This window comes from Heteronotia binoei, unplaced genomic scaffold (assembly GCF_032191835.1).
Source record: "Heteronotia binoei isolate CCM8104 ecotype False Entrance Well unplaced genomic scaffold, APGP_CSIRO_Hbin_v1 ptg000303l, whole genome shotgun sequence".
Taxonomy (NCBI): domain Eukaryota; kingdom Metazoa; phylum Chordata; class Lepidosauria; order Squamata; family Gekkonidae; genus Heteronotia; species Heteronotia binoei.
Genome location: NW_026800012.1, coordinates 177,701 through 195,000, shown reverse-complemented (window position 1 = coordinate 195,000; position 17,300 = coordinate 177,701). Strand labels below are relative to the sequence as shown.

The 17,300-nt window shown below is 43.2% G+C and overlaps 1 protein-coding gene across 1 annotated transcript in view; it reads right to left on the bottom strand.

Moving 5' to 3' along the window:
- LOC132590568 (osteoclast-stimulating factor 1) overlaps positions 1-17,264 on the bottom strand; it is a 26,035-nt gene extending 8,771 nt beyond the window's left edge. Inside the window, exons 1-5 of the mRNA XM_060263505.1 lie at positions 16,883-17,264; positions 4,274-4,320; positions 1,794-1,844; positions 1,629-1,692; positions 137-190 (exon numbers count right to left, since the gene is read on the bottom strand). Of these exons, the coding sequence (XP_060119488.1) occupies positions 137-190; positions 1,629-1,692; positions 1,794-1,844; positions 4,274-4,320; positions 16,883-16,916 (250 nt within the window). The 5' untranslated portion in view covers positions 16,917-17,264. The remainder of the gene's footprint in view (positions 1-136; positions 191-1,628; positions 1,693-1,793; positions 1,845-4,273; positions 4,321-16,882) is intronic.
- Positions 17,265-17,300: the final 36 nt, after the last annotated feature.

Sequence of the window (17,300 nt, the reverse complement as noted above, 5' to 3'; positions counted from 1 at the left end):
ACTCAAAGTAATCTAATGAATTACTGTAGGTCTTTTTGCTGTTGCAACTACCACTACCAAACATATTTTTAGTGATGGGAATGTGCTACAAACTCAGTAAATAAACCCATCAAGGACCTGCATACTACAGACCCACCTCTTTTGGCAGCTTCATGTAGTGGGTTGTCAATAGATTCTGCTTGTTCAGCCACTTAAAAAAAAAAGTAAAAAAGACAATTCAATCATAAATAATTTATCTTGTTAAATGACCTTGGGACACAGGTTACTATTTATTCCTTTTATGTTCCTATGTGTTTAAAATTTCTCAACAACCTATGAAAGTAAAATATACACTACAGAGACAAAACTTTAGGAAACCTAACTGGTAATCACCATATTACCACGGGATGTGCTCTATGGTTTCCTAATGAGTTGGTGTTTCTCCTTTCATTCTGATGTCAGGGATTGAAAGAGGAATGCAATGGAACTGCACACATTGAAGAGAAGCTGGGGAGATCCTGCTTATATGAAACTGTGGAATTTCCACAGGTACCCAGAAACTCTTGTCTTGGAGATACTGGGTAGCATCCAACGAACCCCTTCTTCTAAGTGATGAGTTTTCTTCCATCTGCATGTCTATATTCTATTGCTAAGACATATTATGCAGTTCCAATGGACAGAGTGATAAATATTGAGCAGAGTGAGATGGATAGTGGAAGGCAAGATAAAACAACAACAACAATACATTATGAATGATGCTGCCTGCAACAAAAGAGAATCCTTATGTTTTACAATGTGGAATAAAAGGTATCTTTAAAGAAATCTGTCTATAAAAGAAAAATGGTTGGCAATGGTAATCAGAGTATTAATTTCTCAGTCTTAGAACATTACTGTCCCTCCTTCAGCTTTTGAACTGTACAAGGCTTTGAACATTCTCTTTATCATCCTAAAAAACTGAATAATGAAATAGCATTAAAATGCTCTATCAGCGAATTGTTCTGCCTCCACCAGGTGGTGCACAAGAACACACAGAAGTGTATTTCCTCTAAGAGGTTACGTTCTTGAAGAAGCATTTTATCATGGCTCAGTGGCTGCTAACCAGGGGGCTGGGATGTTACTGCAAACGGTCCATGACTCCATATGTGCACTAAGCATTTCATCTTTTTGTCTGAATGTAGTTTCTCAATCAATGCATACCAGTAGTACAACTACTATCATGGGGGGAAGAGTCTGCAGAATTTGTGGTGTTAGAAAGGGGTCCTCAAACTTGAAAAGGTTGAGAACCACTGCCATTGACCATACCAAGCACTTATTTACCGATAGCAAATTCTCGCATAATCTAGGAGTCAGAATACACATTATGAGAACAGTCACTGGATTTTCCAAGGAGCATTAAATCATTTCAAGTCTGAATTCAGACTAGGGCAGAAACAATTGTTGAGGGGGGGGGGGGGGTGTCAAACCTTTTCACCCTCAGTTGGTTTCACTAATCAAAACCAGTGCTTTTAGAAAAATAAACAAGCACCTTGGAGAGGCAGGATACTAGATCAACTCCTGGTTTCTCTTTAAAAGTCTACATGAAGGATCAATTTCTTTTCCTTCACACCCATGATGATGAGGTTAAAAGCAAAAGCAAGTCAAGAGTATACCATAGTTGCTGGGGATCAGTCCAGTTCTGCCTTTGCAGGTTCCCTTCCACCAATTTGTGTCACTCTGGAAGAAAAAGAACATGGTGTTGAAACAGAGAACTACTACTCCACTAAACCCTGCCTCCATTCACATCATGGTTGACTTATTGTGCTTTACAAACTCACCATATCAGAAATGTAGATTATGTCCCCTTCTTCGAAGTACAGTTCATCTGGCTGGAACAATAAACAGATCGGATGAATGCGCTGATTTAAGGATTTGCACATAAAGGACCCACAGCAATCATAGCTGATACCCAACTTTGACCCTCCTGTCCCCAAATCTTGACTGACAGTGCTTTCGGAAGAAACAGATGTGGCCTCTTTCTCTCTTGCACCAAGGACACATGCACATCTCACAGCAGCCTGAGGTTTTGAGACTGCTTTTCTTGCAAACTCCATCTCTCTCTTCCCACATGCAAGCAATTTTTAATTAAATGATTTTCACTCTTCATGCCCCTTTTTTCCAAGTCTTGTTCAAGTCTGCTACCTGAAACTAGATTAATGGGTCATGCTGAATTGTGGCATACAATTTTTTAACCTGTGAAATCATTCACAAACAAATAAACACTCACACAAACGCACCCACACGCCACAGACACAGCTTACCTCTTGCTTGCTCTACCTCTAAAGCCACCATGATATCTACTGTTCTACATCTTATGTTGGCTGGTAGTGGTTTCTTTTTTTCTGACACTGCTCTGTCATTGCTCCCTGGTCTTCAGATAACAGAGCAGCCATCTGTTCTGTGTTATGGGGAATTTCAATGAGCCCAGTACAGATATTCTAAACCCAGCCTTGCGAAAAGCTAATTGCCTGGTCACTTCAAGTGAGTAACGAGGATCACCTCACTGTATCTTAATTTCTCTCTTTCAGATAGGAAAGAGAGAGAGGTGACCTAGCATATCCAGCTGCATTCACCCAGGTAAGCAATACAGCAAGGATGACTGGCATTCTTTCTGTCCATCTCTGGCAAACAGAGTGTTCTCTGTCTTTTTTAAATCAGTATCTAAGAAACACGGAAAGAGAAGATGAACCTGTGCTCAGTTTCCAAAGTGCAGCTCTGGAGACTGTAAAGCCTGGCAATTTTCCTCTCAGTTTCCCAACATCTTCCAAATGGAAAGGGAGAGTGGGGTGTCTGTGTATTAGAATATAATAGGGACAAGAACATGTGGATAGAAGAGCACTGAAGAGGGAGCTTCAAAAAAGTTATCAGTTGGTAATGACCCCACTTGTGCTTTTGTATTTACATAGATGCTTTCTCCTTGATACAAGGAAATGAGGTGGCAGAGACCAAACATGGTAGAATGGTGCCATTAAAAGGTATCTCAAGTGGTACAATATCAGACAGCATTTTCCGTGATAACAGAAAAATGGCACAAGAAGCAGAGAGAGGACACAGATCCTGTGCAAGTTTTCTATTTGCATGGTACCTGAGGTGGTAATTCCATTCTACCACCATAGGACTTTGCCATTTCACGACCACTTCATTCTCCTGTATGAGTGATCAGGCCACTAAAAAGTGGAAACTGCTATATAATTACACCATAGCTAGGCTCCCATTTTGGATGGAGACCTTAACAATTTACTAAGAAGGCAGCCTTTAGAAAAAGGAAATTCCCTGTCCATTGTTTTAATAGAAATCCTCAGCATTTGCTTACTGTACAGACCTTGCTGAAAAGATATGTAAGAGAAGGTTATCTTCTCAAAGCTTTTTGCCAGGATGTAAAAATAGCCCTCTCTGTGACTGTGCAGAACATGTGCTAAATCAGCAAGCATAAAAGATTCCAATATCCGAAAGACATGTTTGTGTTGTTTTTCATCCACTAACCAATGAATGTGTCCTCACTAATGCACAATTCTATTCTGAAATAAGTCCTATGATATGTAATGGGGCTTACTCCCAACTAAGTTTCAGTCTAAATTACTGTAAATTAGTGCTTTCTCTTTAGTGAATTCAAATGGAGGCTAATCAAAAATCCTATATGACTCAGCTTTTGATGTGCCTTTTCTCCATGTGTAGCAATGTAACAGAAGATGAAGTGCATTAACATTTTACAGTCTTTCGTGTTTTATATTCTGAAGTTACAAAACTACCCTTATTCAGGTTCTATGTGCTTATTTTTGGCAGTGTTCCTTCACCCTGTTTACTCAGGAAGAAAACTGAGTCTGGACTCATAGCACAGGACCTATTCACACATCCTTGGGAATATAGAGAGCATTGGAAACTTGCTTGAAAAGACCATGTGGTGGATTTTAGTCCACTGTGAATTGGTTAATGCGCATCTACTAGGCTGTGCATGATGCAGCTATCCACATGCATTGGCAAACACCAGTACTTGTCGATGCATGCAAAAAGCTAAATCCTACACATACACATGACCTACTCACTATTAGTTGTAGGCCATTACACACCTAATCTTATAGATAAGATCTTACTTATGAGCATGTGCAGAGCATCAGATGGCGTCTGTTCTTTTTTTTTTCTACAGGCAAAGCAGAAATTACATGCCCTATATTCCAGTTTATGATCTGTATATCATATTTCCAAATTACAATTAATTTTCCAGTATTTTTGAGGAGGGTAAAGAAAGATATGTACTTACTGTTCTCGGCTCAAATGTATACAGGGCTCTAAAGACTTTGACTTGCCCTAACAGAGGAAGGGAAAAAAAACCATTAAAGGCATCATGGTACTGCTTTCCCTAAGGCAGAATGAATCAAGTATCTGTGTGCCAGCCCAAATAACTTTCCTTTATAAACTCTGTCAATTAATATAATGTTTTAGTATTCAAGATATGTGCTTATTTTTGGTAATGTTCGCATATATTACTTACCACTGCAAAGTAGATTGCTATTAATATTAATGAATGGGAAGAGATAAGAAAATGGCTTCCCTAACACCACTTAATGAGTTCATAGAAAAGACTGCATTTGAACTGAGGACTTCTTATTTAGAGTCAAAGTACACATGACACGTAAATGCATATATGATTTGTTTCCCTCCTTTAAAAAACAAAACAAACAAACAAACAGGAAAAGCCACTAGAAGTGGGTGATTTGGAACATGGCATAGTGGCACAGTGGTAGAGGACATGTTTTGTAAGCAAAAGGTCCCAGGTCCCTGACCTCTCAAACTGGGAAAGATATTCCTGCACCTGACATTCTGGAGAGCTGCTACCAGGCAGAACAGATAACATGTAGCTACATGGACTAAAAGTCTGACTTGTATACAGTAGGTTCATATGAATGGTGATGGCCAGAGTACTTGAAACTGGTTCTCAAGAAATCTTCCTTCTGCATCTGTACATAACATACTATGGCTCTCAATCAGCCTGGCTCTCCCCAATATATTCGATTTTTTTTTTTTTAAAAAATAGACTTTATTTTGTTTTAAATGGGACTGTCATGACCTCAGTCACCTTGTGAGGCAGTCTAGCTGCAGTCATGCCATCCCTTTTCTGTTCCTATCACCATCTCAGGTAAAATCCAGCCTCCCCCCCTCGTGGAATGTTCGAGGTCAATGCCACAGGTATAGGGTTGCCAAGTCTGACTCAATAAATATCCGGGGACTTTGGGGGTGAAGCCAGGAAACTTTGGGGGTAGAGCCAGGATCAAAGGTGTTGCAAGCACAATTGAACTCCAAAGGGAGTTCTGGCCATCACATATAAAAGGACGGCACATCTTTTAAATACCTTCCCTCCATTTGGAAATAATGAAGGATAGGGTTACCTTCTTTTGGGGCTCACAGAACTGGACCCCTTGATCCAATCTTTTTGAAACTTGGGTGCTGTTTTGAGGAGAGGGACTAGATGCTATGCTGAAAATTTCTATCTCAAAAAACAACTTTCTCAGAGCCCCAGATACTCATGGATTGATTCTCCATTATATCAGGAATCACTCTCCATAAAGTATAATGGAATGCCCAGTGGACATTTTCCCACCCCCTGCTTTCTGATAACCCTAAAGCAGGGGGAAGGCCCCAAAACCAGGGAATCTCCTGCCCCCAATTGGGGATTGGTAACCCTACACAGGTGTCCATTACTGTAGCATGCCAAGTAGCTAAGGCAGATGGGTAAGGACTTGTCCAGACACTCTCTAATTAAGCAACTTTATTTCTACAAGGCATAAACTCAAGAGTACTACAAGAAAAGATCTAGAAGCTCTAAGCAAAATAAGCAAAAGGAAAATTACTAACTAGATATTTACAATTCATGGTCTATCTGGTCTTTGTTAGTTGCAAGACCTCCTTCCCTGTTGCATGGGCAACCTCTTTAGCATCATTCCCTTCTGTCATCCTTCATGGCAAAACACACAGGAGAGGCAGCTCCCCTAGCCAACTCCAAAAACAAACAAACCCAGACAAAGGAACTACTCCCCTTTTCAACCACTATCTCAAGTATGCTCCAGGGCCCTTAGCCAATCTAGCTGTCAGGTCCTGGACTCAAGCCTGCGAGAACTTGGACCTTTTAATCAAGAAGGGTTAACACATAAAAGGCTAGCATGTTTCTCCTATCAGTTGGAAAGCATATTCCCTATCCAGAGGCAAGCACTTTCCCTACATCCTCCCAATCACAGTGTCCCCTTCTATCACCTTAACTATCACTTAACTATCATTCTACCAGTGTCCTCTTCTATCAACTCAACTGTCATAGTGAAGGGGAGACCCCTGAATAATTACTGAATACCTCTAAAATAATAATAAATGAAAATATGGTTTTTGTGCCTTCAGAAGAGAATGTCTGATGCAATATTTGAAACAGCTGTAACTGTTAAAACCGACAGGCTAAGGGTGGAATCCAAGGTTGTAAAATAGATAACAGACAGGGGCCCCACAGAGAAGGAGCATCTTGCTGAAAGCTGATAGCAGACTCATACAGGAAGGTGGGGCATTTGAATAGATAAGCAGAGACACTACCAGGGAGAAAGGGGAGGGGGGAAGTGAATCAGATAACATGTAAAGGGCTTGCTTTTGCTTAAAGCAGATGGTTTGAGAAGTGAGCGGGGTTTATTATTTTTGGGAGCCTTGGTGCTCAAATGAACCTTGCTATTGGTGCCAAATAATAAAATACCTCATTTTCAATCAGTAAGTGTGCGCCTCGTTATTTCCCTGCTACAATAACATCTCCTGTCCCCATGCCTCTCATCCATCATAGGAGCCAAGTATAATAGATATGGGTCTCCTCTCATGTTAGTTTGGCCCCCAAATTAGCTGGGCTGGTGTTTAATTATGCCCAAATCACTCAACTTCATGCAAGGAAGGTGGTAACCTACCATTCACGACCCCTTCTGTACCAACAGCATCCCAAATGAGTCTAAGTCTGCTTTGTACATGGCTAGAAAGCATAAATGCTTAGAATAACCAAAGCAATCTACATATTGAAAACTGTAGATTCCATGGTGTTGGGTTTTATTTTGTTTTTAATTTCTGTTTTTTGGCAAAAAAAATTTCCAACTACAGCTCTCCTCTGAAAGAATGGCACTGTCATCTTTGGAGGAGGGTGCTGGTGATGATTTCCCTCTCCAACCACAGATCCCCACTTTGCACCCTGCGTTGCTACTGAGGGGGCACTGATCCACAGGAACAAAATTCGGGGAGGTTTAGTGGGCTGCAGCAAGCAGGGAAAGTAGGAATGCCCCACTATGTGAAGTAGGCCAATGACTGGATACACACCATTGGATTTCACAGCAGTAAAAATCCACAAGAAATTCTGAAAAAGAAGTAGAAGGAAAAGCAAAAAGGAAAAGGAGCACTAACTTCTACTGAAATGCAAATAAATAAGTTGAAGATCAGGTGTTAATTTGTGAAGTGCATCTCAATTTTCACTCCATTTATTTTCATAATCACAAGGGAGAAAATTATGGCTTAATTACTCCAATGTTTCCTTATGCTTACATGAAGAGAAACCACACAAGACCAGAATGATTGCTTTTTGATTTTTATACAATACTGTTACCTGAATTACAAATTTTTGTGGGTAACTGTGTCAGTCTATTACCACAGAAAACAAGAATAAACAGTTTTTAGCACTTTAAAGAATAACAGATGTATTGTAGCATCAGCTTTCAGGCATCCTGTTTCATCAGAGGCATGAAGCATGTTCTAATCTAGCCCATGGATGTGGATGCTACAACAGTAGCGTGGGAAGGGGGGGGGGGTGGGGAGGGCGGATCGCCCCAGGTCTGGGGGTCCCCGCATTGGCATGGGGGCCCCCAAACAATGGCCGTGTTTCTCTGCGCTGCGAGGGGGGGAGAAAAAGAATGGAGGCGCCCGACAGCGAGGGGGAGCGCGCGCGCACGGCGGAGGAGGAAGGGGGTGTGGCGGGGAGGGGCAGGCGCACGCACGTCGGGGCTCCTCGTTCCCTTCCCTTCCCCCCTTGAAGCAGGGCAACTGGGCCCAGGGAGGAAGAGGAGAAGGCGGCCTGGCCTGGAGACCCCGAGCCTCTCCGGCGGCTGCTTCCGGCCTGCTCCCCCGAGCGCGGCGCGGCGGCAAGGGCAGCTCCAGCCCCGGACACCCCAGCCCCTCCTCGGCCGCCCGACGGAGCCGCTCGAGCCACGTGCGGTGGGGCGCGGGAAGGCGGCGCTGCTGCCTGGACGGCTCCCCACCCCCCCACCCCAGGCACCTGCGGGCGGCGCGCGGCTCTCCTCCTCCTCCTCGTCTCCTTCCTCGGCGGCCGGGCGGGCTGCGCACCTCACAGTGACTGGTGCTTGCACAGGGGAGTACCTTTACCTTTAGCATGCTGGCAGGGGCTTGAATTCAGATTGGGGCTGCAGTATGGGAGAGGCGGAGCTTAACCCTCCCCCCCCCATGCTGTTTTGTTGACAAATAGCTGACCAGGCCTGTGATGTGCTCCCTGGGGAGAAAATGAGGGTTGCCAGCTCCAGGTTAAGAAATACCTAGAGGCTTTGGGGGTGGAGCCTGATGAGGGTGGGGTTTGGGGAAGGGAGGGGTTTCAGTGGGGTATCATGCCATAGAGCAGGGATGGCCAAACTGTGGCTCGGGAGCCACATGTGGCTCTTTCACACATACTGAGTGGCTCTTGAAGTCCCCACCAACCTGCCAGCCAGCTTAGAGAAGGCATTTGTCTCTTTAAATCACTCCTCCAAGCCAAGCCAGCTGGGAGCTTGGAAAATACATTTAAAATTAAAGTTGCTTTCTTTCCAGCTCTCCTCCCTCCTCCATCTATTTGTCTTCCTTCCTTCTAGCTCTCAAACATCTGGCGTTCATGACTTATGGCTCGCAAACATCTGACAATTATTCTATATGGCTCTTATGTTAAGCAAGTTTGGGCATAGAGCCTATCTTCCAAAACAGCCATTTTCTCCAGGGGAACTATCTCTGCTGCCTCCCAGGAGATCTCCCACCACCACCTGGAAGGTGGCAGCCCATGGAAAAACACAAGCAGCATATGGTTGACATACAGGCAAACCATGGCCCCTCGGAAGGCAATTGGGGTTGGGAAAAATCCCCCCCCCCCTTCCCAGTGTTCTAAGCCTGATCAGAATCAGGGACCCTGTCACTACTATTTACTAATTTTAAAAAATGGAAATCAGGGTACATATCTGCCAGTATTTTATTTAATTTAGCCCTTAAAGTCATGAGTTAATTTGAAGCCCGCTGCATTACTGAAGGAGCCTGTAGAAGATTATGCGGTCAGAGCTTTGCATTTTTTGTTTTCAGATTTCTGCAGGACAAACCCTGTTTTATTGGATGCCCTGTCCTGTTGATAGTGTTTGATTTAAACTATGTAATCCTGCCTTGAGTCTCATGGAGAAAGGCAGAGGCAGGCTATACGTTACAAATAACTACAAAAATCAGGTCCACAAACTTACAGAAATGTTTTACTATACCCATCTGCGTGCGTATACTTATGCTAGAAGCATGTTGCTCTTTGGGAAGAGAAGACCAACTTTCTTGCATTTAAAAAAACCAAAAACTTTCCCCCACCTGGTCTCCTGGAAGAGATTTCTGCTTGCCACAGGTGACTAGGCAAGTGTCTGTTTGCAGACCTGATGTGGACGGATGCTTTCTTGCCGCAGCTTCTCTTTCCAGCAGCTGATGTTTTGCTATGTGGGACAGTGACCCTTCCAGGTGCAGCTTGGGGTGGAGTTTGCTATTTGGGGATGGGTATGATTTATTATTATAGATTCAACTTGAACTCAGCAGCTTGTTTTGTTTTCCCGAGAACAGATTATTATTAGTAGGGCCTGCATCCAACTTCTGAATTTAACCAGATTGGGCTTGGGTTCCTTGTTATTTGGAGCAGGATGTCCAAGGAAAGGAAGGCCTCTTGTCATTTTAAGGATCCTGTAAGAGAGAGGGCAAGCTCAGCTTGTGTCTCAGGGAAAGGAGATAGTAAGAAGCTGTATCAGATGGAATTCCTTCTTCGTAGGCCTCACCTCCTTGAGAGAGCCGGTTTGGTGTAGTGGTTAAGTGCGTGGACTCTTATCTTGGAGAACCGGGTTTGATTCCCCATTCCTTCACTTACAGCTGCTGGAATAAAGAATGGCCTTGGGTTAGGCATAGCTATCACAGGAGTTGTCCTTGAAAGAGCAGCTGCTGTGAGAGCCCTCTCAGTCCCACCCACCACACAGGGTGTCTGTTGTGGGGGAGAAGATATAGGAGATTGTAAGCCGCTCTGAGTCTCTGATTCAGGGAGAATGGCGGGGTATAAATCTGCTCTTCTTCTTCTTCTCCATTGAATAGTATGTGCAGCTGCATAACAATCCTTGGATGAGGTCCGCCAACTATTCTTCTACAAAATGACCCCTGCTTCTTCGGCATGTTTCTGAAAGGTAGAGAAGACAGTCCTGCAAAGCGGCTGGCCTGCTGTTTGTAGGGAATAAGGCTGAGTTGCAACAGCTGAAGAGGATTCACCTATGAAAGCCATATGATATGCAAGCCATATGATATGCTTGCAAGCCATATGATATGTTACATCACCATATGAAGTTACATCACTTCCTGTTTCCAGCAGGGCTCCCTCGCAAGTGGTGGCCATCTTGCGGAAGTGACATCATATCCTGTTTCTGGAGGCGTGCACACACATAGGGGGGCCCACATAAATCTTGGGCCCCGGGCCCCCAAAGCCCTAGCTACGCCACTGTGCTACAATAAACCTCTTAATCTTTAAGATGCCCCAACATCTTTTTGCTTTTTGCTTCGTGAAATAACAGAATAGGCAACAAAGAGGAAGCTGTTCACAACCATTTTCATACTATTTTTCTAGCTCAAAAGAGGGATTGTTTAGAATTATACCTAGCATGTGAAGTTCATACACACACAAATCGGGGGTTCTTAAAAATTAGATAAATTGCAAAACAAAAATCTACATCTAGTATGCCTTAAAATATTATTTGTCATAATTTAACCTTTAACTTCCATACCCAATATGGGGGAAATGGTTCTTTAAACCATCTGAGATTATTTTAATCCCCAGAGAACTATGGGAGGGTTGCCTTCAACTAAGCACTAGTGTTTTCCCCCAACAAGCAGGCTACTGTTTCTGAACACTAGGGCTTTTCTTCCCTAGTTGTTTCCCCAACCCCTCCCCTTACCTCAACTTCTTTGTACCATCCTGTAGTTCTAAATTTAAAACTATTCCCTTCTTCAACACTGTTTATATTCAAGTGAGATCAGCCTTCTTATTCTCCCCTGAAATTTCCTTTCAAATATATAACCACCAAAAGCCTATCTTTAACATACATAGTTATTTATTTCAACATTTCTGGCTGGGCTGAACTTCTAAGGCGGAAAAGCTTTCAACATTGGAGGGGGAACTGAAATTTCTTTTGTATTGCAAGTAAGGTGCCTGCAATGGAGTGCTCATCCACTGAGGAAATGATGGCCTAATGCAATATGAAGATGTCATACAGGATATCATAGGTTTGGACTACTGAAGACATGGTGCAATTCTGCTCAAGTACAAACGACATTGGCAAGACTTTCTGAGCGGAATACAAGTCCACAACCTCTGAAATCTCCCTTTTTGCTATGGACACATATCTATACGACCTATTTATTTAATTCTTTAATTCATTTATACCCCACCTTTATACCCCAATGGAGACGCAAAACAGTTTACAAATGGGCTATTTTGTAGCTAGTATAGTGTCAATATTATTTTATTTTTTCTTTATTTGATTTGATTTATACCCTGCCCTCCCCGCTGAAGCAGGCTCAGGGCGGTTTACAACATAAAATCCCAGAAACAATAAAATTAATAGGTATTAAAATACACATTTGGCATTAATATAACAATGATTACAACAGTTAAAACAATTAAAACAGAAAAACAGACTATTAAGTTGGTGCTTAAGCAAGAAGTTTCCCACTGAAGAAGAGGAGAAGATTGGATTTATACCCTGCCCTTCACTCAGAGTCTCAGAGCAATTTACGATCTCTTTCCCTTCTCCTTCCCACAACAGACACCTTTGAGGTAGTTTGGCTGAGAGAACTCTTTTGAGAACTTGTGATGGACCCAAGGTCACACCAACAGCTGCATGTGGAGGAGTGGTGAATCAAACTTGGTTTTCCCAGATTAGAGTCTGCGCTCTTAACCACTACACAAAACTGGTATGTCATCTGATCAATTCAAGTGTCATCTGATCCATTAACTCATTGTGGGGCTTACAAGAACCTTTTAGTTTTTGCCTGTTTTCTGTACTATAACCTACTAACATACCTTACGGAGTGCATGAGAATTATTAGGATCATATAGATGAACACTTGGAGAAATGCTATATAGACACTAAGCATCTATAAACCTTATGGTCCTGTAGGTTCACATTAAGCAACAAGACCTACCTGAGGCTAGTCTCAGAATTCAACAACTTAAAAGTACTACACTTTTGTCTCCTTTCTTTACTTTGCATTGCACATAACTAAGCTCCAGGAACCAAATATCTGTGTTTGATCAGTAGAGAGTCAGTTTGGTGTAATAGTTAAGTGCGCAGACTCTAATCTGGGAGAACCAGGTTTGATTCCACACTCCTCCACATGAACCTGCTGGATGTCCTTGGGCAAGCCACAGTTCTCTCAAGAGCAGTTCTCAAAGAGCTTTTTCAGCCCCACCTACCTCACAGTGCGTCTCTTGTAGGGAGAGAAAGGGAAGGAGATTGTAATCCACTCTGGGACTCCAGGTGAAGGACAAGGTATAAATTCAATCTCCTCTTCCTCTTCTTCTTCTAGAATATTTAAGGGCTGGACTCTTAGTTTGGAGGCTTCAGAGTCAGAGGTGAAAGACACAAGGTTTATGACCCTTCATTCTTATTTTTATTATTTATAACTTTTGTTAGCCACCCTTATTATTTATTTATTATCAGGGCTTTTTTTGTAGCAGGAACTCCATTGCATATTAGGCCGCACTCCCGATGTAGCCAATCCTCTAAGACCTTACAGGACTCCTAGTACAGGGCCTACTGTAAGCTCTTGGAGGACTGGCTATGTCAGGGGTGTATGGCCTAATACGCAAAGGTTCCTGCTACAAAAAAGTCCTGTTTATTATATTCTATTTATAGGTCCCTCCTTCCCTGCAAGCAGGGCTCAGGGTGGCTAACAACATGATAAAATATAATATATTAAATTAAAGCACATTGATAAAACCTTTATTAAAATACATTATAGATGGCAAGCATAATTTTTTTCAGTATCATCTGGGGGAGGCTTATGGAGAATGGGCCGGGTTATGAGAATGCCAGACTACTCAGTGTACTGTTGCTGCCTCAACCAAATTCCTGGTGGAACATCTCTGCCTAGCATGCCCTGCAAAAATGAAGGAAATCCTGCAGGGCATGGATGTCATATGTTAGAAAGTTCTACTGGGTAGGAGCCAAGGTCAAGAAGGTCCTGATTGAGGACAGCCAGATCTCTCTTGGGCCGGGGACCACAAGTAAGTTATTTTCAGAGCAAAGAGCTCTTCTTGAGGCATACCAGGAAGAGTGGTCCTCCCAAAATCAAGTAGTCCTTCTCATCTATTTTTTTTGCCATCAACAGTCTGAATAGCAGAGAATATCACAACTGAGTGACAAGCCATTGTGGTATAGTGGATAGAGGGTCAGACTAGTACCTATTGAGACCCAGGTTCAAATCCTACTCTAATATGAAAGCCTACTTGGTCACTCTCTCAGCTTCACAGGGTTGTTGTGAGGATACAACTGAGTCCCCACACAGGAGAAAGTTGAACTATAAGTGAAATAAATATATACATGTACTCTTTTTCCTCCAACTGATGTTATTTATAAAAAAGGCGGGGGAATTGTCAATTTTGGTTTACAGTGCAATCCTAAAAACATTTGCCTGGGAATAAGACCCTTTGAGTAAACTTGCATAGGCTTCTGATTAGACCTCCATAAGATTTTTTTGGAAGCAATCCTAAATTAGAATTTAATATTTTGAAACAAAACTAATATTAATATTAATAGTATTTGGAAACAAAATTACAATACTCTAAGAAAGAACAACAAATGTGACTGAAAGGACCAGCTGTCTAAATAGTCCTTTTCCCTCAGTTCATTTGCACATTTTCCACTATTTTAGTAAACAGCAGCCCAAATGTTAGCAATCATATTGATCAAACTGTATATGTGGGTTGGTCAGAAAATAACCACCATACAAATCTATATAGATATATAATGAATATTATTCACTGCAAATGAATACTAAGAATCTTAAAACTTTGTTCTGATTGGGTTTGAAAAACTATTTTTTTGATTTTTAAAAAAATTAGAACTGAAACTTCTGACACTTTGTCCTCCTCCTTTTTCTTCCAAAGTGATATCATTTAAAGTTTCTATTGAAAAGTCAACATACAAATTGACAACTTTGAACAGGAAAACACACAAACATCTATTGCCAGTTAAGCTTGCTAGAGAATATTTTTGCTCCTAGACTGATTAGGAGAAAGAAAACTGGAATTTGCTGAGAGAGAATTAGAAAAATGTAATCTTACTGAAAGTGCATCTTTTCCAACAAGAACCTGAGACATTAGGTGATAGGTGACAGCTTTGAAAAAGGTGACAGACTGGAAAAAGATAAATTCAGTAACTTAAAATTCACTTTATGAAATCCCATAAGTGGGTGCAATAAACTGGACTGGGAACTTTATTCAACAGAGTGAACTCTAAACCACTTAAGACACTAATCTTGCACTTAAACCAAGTCCCTGTGGGGTTGTGGCACCCTTTCCACTAGCTGCACCAACCAGCCAACAGCATGGGTTGGACAGAGAGCCAGTCCTGTTCCCAGTCCCTAGACATGCAGAAAGGTGATTGCAGAATGGACTGAGCAATAGTTTAGCTACATACACAGTCTCTGTCCCTGGTTTGCTATAGAGGGCAAAGAATGTCTCAATGGCTGTCAGTTGCCTGCTTGGCATCTCTCACAGGCCCATTACATGGGATAAACTGGACAGCCAGTGTTGTGTAGTGGTTAGAGTTCCTTTTAGGGCATGACAAAATCAGGCTCACTCTGTCTTTGATCCCAGGTGATCCTGGGCCCATTATACACTCTTAGCCTAGCCTGCCTCACAGGAGAGAGTCATTGTAATTAAATGGAAGGGGAGAATAATATAATCCACTTTGGATCCCCATTGACAACTCTGGCTAGGGAAATTCTTGGAGATTTGGGAATGGTGTCTGGGGAGACAGAATTTGGAAAGGGAGCTCAGCAGGGATATAACAGACTACTTTTCGAAGCTGCCATTTTGTCCAGGAGAACTGATCTCTATAATCTGGAGATCAGTTGTAATTCTGGGAGAATTCCAGCCCCCATCTGGACATTGGTAACTCTAGTTCCATTGAAAAGAAAAGTGTACTATAAAAAGCATCCATCCAACAGAGATCTTGCAGGACACAGCTACTCAAAATTAATTTACACTTCAAAGGGATTCTATACATCCAATCACAGAACAGCTCCCTCTAGAAGAGTGGAAAGTACTCTGAGGCTCACACTTGGTGGAAAGTGCCCTCAAGAAGCAGTCACAAGTCATATGGCAACCCTGTACGGTTTTCAAGGCAAGCGATGAACACAAAAAGAGTCACTTCACTCCCATCCTTGGCATCAGGTTCACAACTCAGTTGGTGACTGTTTCAAAGTGGGAACGCCTACTGATCAGGCAAGATCTTGCCCACTTCCCTGAAAAATGAGGAACAGTGTCCAGAAGAGCCCAAGTGGCATGTCAAATAGCCACTGAATATCACAGCATTAGAAGTAGAATTTAAATGACAGGGCAAATCTTAACTGGATAGGGCAGGGTTTGTGTGTGTGTGTACGCATGTCAGAGTCAGGGGACACACTTTCACTTCCTGAAGACGGCAGTGCATCTCAAGCTCATCCTATTTATAATTTGCCTTGCAAATATCGGAGAGGGAACTTCCTAGCACTTTAAAAAAAAAAAAATCCTGCAATGCCAGAATTCTATAGTATACAATATATTTGACTCGTTCGCTACCTTCCCAAGACAGGTTGCTTCTCCATCGCCAGACACCGGCCGGCTAAGCGGCTCCAACTTTTTTTTTTTTACTCTTACACGTCTGATGGTGCCACGGGGGTGGGGAGAGGGGAAAGCGTAGTGCTCTGTCTGCTTAGTAAACTGCATTAATACATCAAACCTGGAGCCAGGACAAATGTCCCACAGCGGAGCTTGTAAAAAGATCGCACGATCGATAGCAATTGCATTAGCCGTTTGCTTCTAGCAGCTAGTGCCGCCTCCTCCCTCCACAGCGCGCGTGAAGAATGCAGCGCACTTCCTGCTCGTCCGTAGGCCAGTGGGGGCAATGCTTTTTTTTGACACTAACAGCCTTCTGCAGAGCCACACCCCGGACAAAAGACACCCCCTTCCCCTCTTCAAAATGACCAGCCCCAGACTGTGACCCTTCCCCTTCTCCTGGAGTTTCTCAAAGGGACAACGAGAAAGTCACTCAGGGTGCAAAACACGTAACTATTAATCCGGATTAAGCATGTCCGGCGCTGTTTCAGTGGTAGTGACGGCTAAAAACCACAAGCCACGTGTGACGTGTCAGTAAGTACCTCTCTCTCCCACCCATCCCCACCGGCGAGCACCCAACAATCAGCCGCTTCCCCCTTCCAAGCCATTCGTCTCCCTGCCTCCGTTCTCCCGTAGCGGAGTTTCACAGGAGAGCACGAGAGGTCCAAGATGACTGCTACTAGGAAGAGGGAAAGAGATTGGGACGCCGCCCGCAGGCACCTCCCTTACCTGGTTTGGCTGGTTTAGGTGGCGGCTTGGACATTTCTGTGCTGACGTTGCAGGGAAAGGCTACTCTGCCTGTGGGTGAAGCGCTGAGCTCCTGGCTTCCGTCGTCGGGAACTCTGTAGCCCTCAGCACAGGCCCGGCGAGTCTGGATCGAGAACTCTGGATGGGGTTATGTGCCCTAGCGAATGTCCCAGCCAAATGTATAAGTTGCTTCTGCAGTGGTGAGGAAGTAGGATTCGCAACACCCGCACTAGGCAAACGGGGACATTGAGCGCCGCTCCCTCTAGAGCCTGCAGGGCGACACTACAAGTATTGAGAACCAGCCGGAGAGGCGCTGAGCGAGCGCCCAGAGGCTCGCCTAGACAAATCAGCCAAGAAGGCGGCTGGGGCGGATGGAAGAAGCCAGCCAATCAAAGATGGG